The 6,000-nt window shown below is 34.7% G+C and overlaps 1 protein-coding gene across 4 annotated transcripts in view; it reads right to left on the bottom strand.

Annotated features, from left to right (window-relative positions):
• Positions 1-6,000, bottom strand: part of DNTT (DNA nucleotidylexotransferase) — a 127,967-nt gene that overhangs the window by 52,123 nt on the left and 69,844 nt on the right. For all 4 annotated transcript variants that reach the window (XM_066554508.1, XM_066554507.1, XM_066554506.1 and 1 more), the window contains 2 exons: positions 3,915-4,038; positions 2,677-2,809 (listed from right to left, as the gene is read on the bottom strand). In XM_066554508.1, coding sequence (XP_066410605.1) covers positions 2,677-2,809; positions 3,915-4,038 — 257 coding nt within the window. The remainder of the gene's footprint in view (positions 1-2,676; positions 2,810-3,914; positions 4,039-6,000) is intronic.

Below are 6,000 nucleotides of genomic sequence, written 5' to 3'. Positions count from 1 at the left end.
CTCCCAACATCTCTATTGAAACTATACCTACTGAAACTCAAGGAATGTTTTACAGCAGTTCCTGTAGGAAAGCAACAAGGGATAAACTTATCTAGACTTCATTAATTTATTAATTTCTGCTCCTGAATTATTTCAAATTAGAAAGATATGAAGGGTTGCCATCATGATTCTTTTAATTTTTAGAAGACTAGGAAAATAAGCCATACAAAAGCCTAGAGGTGAAAGATGAATCAATCCAAAGAAAAGTCCATTAACAAGTTTGCTGGCATTTAAAATAAAACAGAACAAAAACCTATTAGTTACTTTAGCTTTGTACTATGCTTCTTAATTTTGATTTAAAGAGTTTCTTCATCATCTGATCTCTTGACATTTCAGGAATTTAAAGGAAAATATCTAGTAACACAATAAATATATCAACCCATGTGTGTACATAATAGATTTAGGGAAAACAATGTAACTTTCATCTCTACTTTCATCTTTCATTTCTATTGCATCTCCATAGCTGCAGATCTCTATGGAAGTTCTGCTTATTTTGATTCATCCAGTTCTCCTGCATAGTAAGGTTTATGAGACTCATGACTTTGAACTCTCCAACCAAAAATCTGGAGGAAAACAATCAACTGTTAATTTCTTCCCAAGCTATGAAACAGGACTACAAAGCAAGGCAAATCTGGGGCCTGGGGAATCCATATATCATTCAGGGCAATCGTGAGCTATTTTTCCTCTTATAACAGCAGTGTACAGGGTGTAGAATGAGGGAATTGTTTAAATGATACAGCTTGCCTATTTTATTAAAATATTTATATAATGATGAAAGGAACAAAAAATAATTTGGTAATTGAAAACTGTGAACTACTAAGCTTACACAAACTTCTTGCTGAAGAGCATTTCCACTACAGGTGACAGGCAAAAAAGAACAGATGTAGTCAACCCTATTGCAACTCAGCAATTAAAATATCGGTGCCTGAAAGAGGTATCTCAATCCATCAAGTTATCTGCAAATCCTACACTGCAGCATTTCTTTTCCATGGGCTGGTAAAATACCATTAGGACTGACATATTGAAACCTATAGTTCAATATATTCTTGTACAGTTAAAGGCATGTAATTAGTATACAGAATTACCCACTAGCAGGCAGCAATAGATACTTAAATAATTTCTCTTCTGCCTTGATACACCCATTTAGAGATACAAAAGCTTATTCTTAATAAAAAAGAGAATGACTATCATATCTCCCCACAACAATAAGCAACACTAAAGGCTTTGATTTGATTTGTGAGTCAAACTTTGCAAACTATGCTACCAGCAAAGCTCACAAATACATTACATTAGAAGAAACTGGGACTTTTCAGTAAATAACCTGTAAAGCTCTGACCCACCTAGATGTGTTAATCAATTACATCCAAGTTACCAATAACACAAGGTCTCTGACTGATTTGCATCAGTGGGGAGAGTCTCCTAAACAAAGATTCCCTTAAACAGAGACTCTCTTGAGAGACACCACATGTCTCTGAAACAAAGATTCACAGAATGATGACACGAGGTTTTGAACATAAAATTTCACCTTGTTCCTAAACCTCTGGTCAGGGTTCCTACTTAGCCTAATGCTTCTTATTGACCACACAGTTTTATTGAAATTATGTAGCTTGAGGCTACTAACAGTCCTACAATAAATACGGGATATACAATGAATAATTATAAATATCATTAAAAGGGACAAAGATGATAAAAATATTCAACACAATTGCAGTACTGTAGAAATTATAAATTATAAAAGGTCTTAATTTAGTACTGGATTGAGTCTGACCTATCTAGGTTTACAATATTAAAACACACAGGTGATACATTAATGAATAATATTCTTCTGTCTTTTGCTCTTATATCAGTTTTAGATGCATGAGAGTCACAGAATTGTGTATTTTGAGTTTTATGAGAAGAAGTATCTCTCAAAGATACTTTTATATTTAAAATATAGTCAAAGTCTTACAAAGTATCAAGTTCAGCAGCAAGAGGTAGAACTGGCTACATTTTTTTGGTTTAAGAGCATAACATGTAGAACAAGGAGGACATAATGGGAGACTGAGAGTAGAGCAAGGAAAGCAGAACTCCCGAAGACCATTCCTTGTCTCAGTACCGTGTTGTGTGGCTGTAAGAAACCTCTCAAGTGAGTGCTGAAATAATGTATTTTTCTGAACAACAGCTTTGGGTTTAGTTTTGCAGAGCAAGACCAAAATAATTTGTAATAAAAATCAACCAGGAAAGGAATTCTGAGATCATCCCATCTATATAGATGTTAGTATATATTTAATTTAGTCAGTGCTTTATAGTCATTTTTGTAACTGCTTATTCCAAGTATACTTCTAACAGTACAAACCAGACAGCCTTAAGCCTGTTGTATCTTTCCTTCAAGCATGGCCTTACAATAGTCTCAGCCTTGGGAATTCAGATGCAGTAAATCTAACCATCTACAGCAACAAAAAACAGGAACCTGGGACTGTCATAGAACTGCTCTCCTGTTCAAAAAAAACCAACCAAACCAACAAACAAACCCACAAAAATGTTGAAAACAAACTGTGATACTTTCCCACAAAGCTTCTTTGATTTTTCCAAGACACAAACATCTCTTTGTATGCACCTGCATAAAACAGCCAAGTGACCTCATTTTTTTTTACTCACCTCCTGAAACCACCAGTTATGGTAACTAAAGCATCTGGGAGAAATGTACACACAGTATTCTTGACAATCAAGCTCACTGCATCTGCTTCTGCCTTAGATACACAGCTAACAAGGTCCTCATAGTAGAGAAACCCTGGAAATCAAAAGGGAAAAGTGCTGATCACTCCACAGAATACTAAAATATACACACCATTATTCAAGGCCCAAATCACAGATGGTGTGGGTACAAGGGATCACAGGCCAGAGACAGCCTCTTTCTTACCTCATCTTTGTCCTTAGAGTTTATATGTATTTTTGTCATTACAATTTGTCATGTAATTTGTCAACACAGCAACGACAATAATTCTCCACTTTCTTAGGACCTGAATATTTAAAAATTACTCTAACTTCCCTGTCAGTTCCCATCAATGGCATTTTTGTATGAACTGTTTCAAAAGGCTGTCTTTCCAAAATAATGGTGTTCTACACAAATATAGAGCCCAGAAGTATGTGAAATATCCCAGCTATCTTATTTCTGATCACAGAGCTTGGGTTGAAAGTACCCAGTATGGCAGCTTGCTTCACATTTCAATACGACATGTAAAATAAAGAGGGACAAAAGAGCACAAATACAAGAAATCTGATCCAAGGGAGCCTGAGGTGACAAATTTAATGCAAAATAAAGTAACATTATTTTAATGTCATATTATAGAATATGTTTTCCTTAATGTAACTAATTTCTTTGTTTAAATTAGTTCATTTATTTAGGGAAACAGTGTGAACACACAAAATCTGCGGGGAAGAAACATTATTCATGTGACCACATTTAACATTTTAAAGCTAAGATGTGCTAGGATTGTAGAAAAATTTTGTAACTACTTTATTACAAGTCTACATTTATCAGTAAATTAGGGCTGCCTTGAGGGGGACAGATCTCCTCTGAAAAGTAGTTCTGGGCTTTCCCAGTTTTGTAATTTTTTCACAACCTGTGCAATAATGAACCATTAATAGTTTTGTATATAAGAGATTTCATTTGGTATCTGTGCAAGCAATTTAAAAATATGCATATTCCTATGTTTTGAATGACACCATTTTTAATTAGGAGCTCAGCTGTTCCAAATATTTTCACCTAATAATTCAGTATTCACAAGACTGCAGCAAGAGAACAAATGTATAAATGAGCTTTGCCTTCCCCTGTGACTCTGTTATCAAGTTCTTAGAGTACTGAGATACAAGTTTTTATGACACTCTCACCTTACCTGCTTTCTGCATTTTTGACAGCTTCAGGGTCTTGTCAGCTTTTATCTCTTCCACAGTTCGCAGACCCATTCTGTACCATTTCTCAGATGTCTTCACTCCCACTCCAAAGACTGAAGTAAATTGCTAAGGTCAGTAGAAAAACATTTCAGTGTTGTTTTCTAAAGCAGCAGTGAATTAATAATAAGTAGCAACAACAAGGTTCCTCAGGGAAAGCAACGGGCAGAGTTAAGCCTACACTGAGGACAAAGAGTGTGATACAAACCTAAAGGTTCAGCTTCCCTTCTCTGCATGACTACATTTAACAGAACTGGTTTTATACATGGACAGTTCTCATTAACATGACATCCAAACAAAAATATAGCAGTAGTCCCAGCACCTTTATGTAATTTCCTAAAATGTACACTTTTAACTGAGATTTGAAATAAGTTTTTTTTTCACTCCATTTCTTAATAGAAATCAAACAGTGATATTAGGTAACTCGATTCCCTGACACTGATGGGATAGAACAAGAGATGTCACAACTTTATATTCAGAATTTGACTGACATTATGGCTGTATGCACTACCAGCTCTCAAAACAAAAAAAAGGCAAAAAAAAACCCCAACCAACCAAACAAGAACCAAACAAAAAAAAAAGGCAAAAAAAGCAAAAAAACAAAATAAACAAAAAAAACCACCCCAAAATAAAAACCAAAAACCCACACATCCCCGAACAAACCAAAAAACTGACACACAAAAAACAACCTAAAACACCCCAAAATCTAACAGTCCACTGGAAATTTTTGTGTGGTCATATTCCATCTATTACAAAGTAATGTTGTTCACTAAGTTATTACCCACAAAAGGATGTAAAGCAGAAGCTGTAAGCATGATTCACTGGGTTGCTATCTCACATGAACACTGATATGAAAGAAGAGGGAAAACTTTCATGTTTGCCTAAAATCATGTTCTTTATGTTCAGTTTGTCAATATTGTAGCTCTCCACCTTGCATTGTACTTCTATGGAATTCAATGAGCAGCTGTGTAAGACATTAATAACTACTCTTTTCCATTGAATCTACAACCTCTGAATCCCAAACATCCTAGCTTTATTTTGTGGTTTTGTGAATATATTAATTCCTTTGAAAAAATTAAGATTTTAAAGTGAAAAATTAAAATAATTTATAATATTAAATAGGAATTGCCCTACATTTTGTATATAATGTGTGAAATTACCTACTCTTTGTCTGAATCATGGGATGCTTATAAAAGGATATAATTTTTTAAATACTTTGATTGTTATCTCAATGTTTTTGCTAGTGATGAAATATTTTCAAAAGTGTCTATTACTGGGTTTTAAATTATTCTAGGAGACTTAATTAACACTGAGACAAAGAACTAAAGAAAAAGGATTCTATGCACCCAAAGCTTTAGGGGAAAAAACAAAATTGTGGTTTTTTCTTTCTGTACTTAGATCCATTGTTATTTAGCATGTTTTTAGATGCTAGAGATGCTGCCAGCAGTGCAGCACAAGTAACAGGGAGCCCATTTCTTTTCAGCTGGTGAAACCAATTACACAGACTCACTCTTTGCGGCACCCACTTCTGTAAGAAAGCAAATTGACCTCGTCAGTTCATGTCCCTACATCTAAAACATTGACTATAACTTAATTCAGTCATTTGATAACCATGGCCCTGGGGCCAGCAGTGATCTTTCAAGCCAATGATAAGTGAAGCAGCAGGTACTAGGACTATGCTAAACAGGAAAATCTAAGAATTCACTAATATGAGATTCTTCAAAAATCAGTGGAAACAACTGGTTACAACTAATTTAGATAAAATGTTGAGATGTATGCTCAGCTAAGAAGTAGAGCCACCTAAGTTTGTTGTAATTTTGTATGTGAAACAAGGTATAAAGCATATTTGAGACAATTTGTCTCCTAATAGGTTTTTTTCTAATCTCCAAGAGATTTTTTTAAACCCTGAAGATTTAATAGCTGTTCCTCAATCATGCTGTAATGCAATCATGCATTAATAAGCAAGACTGCTTCTTGAATCCTGCTGTACATGTGAATTTACACCTCTTTGAATATCACTAGAGGTGGCAT

The sequence above is a fragment of the Molothrus aeneus genome, chromosome 8, assembly GCF_037042795.1.
Source record: "Molothrus aeneus isolate 106 chromosome 8, BPBGC_Maene_1.0, whole genome shotgun sequence".
NCBI lineage: Eukaryota > Metazoa > Chordata > Aves > Passeriformes > Icteridae > Molothrus > Molothrus aeneus.
The sequence above is the reverse complement of the archived record's forward strand: the minus strand, read 5'-3'. Positions and strand labels throughout refer to the sequence as shown.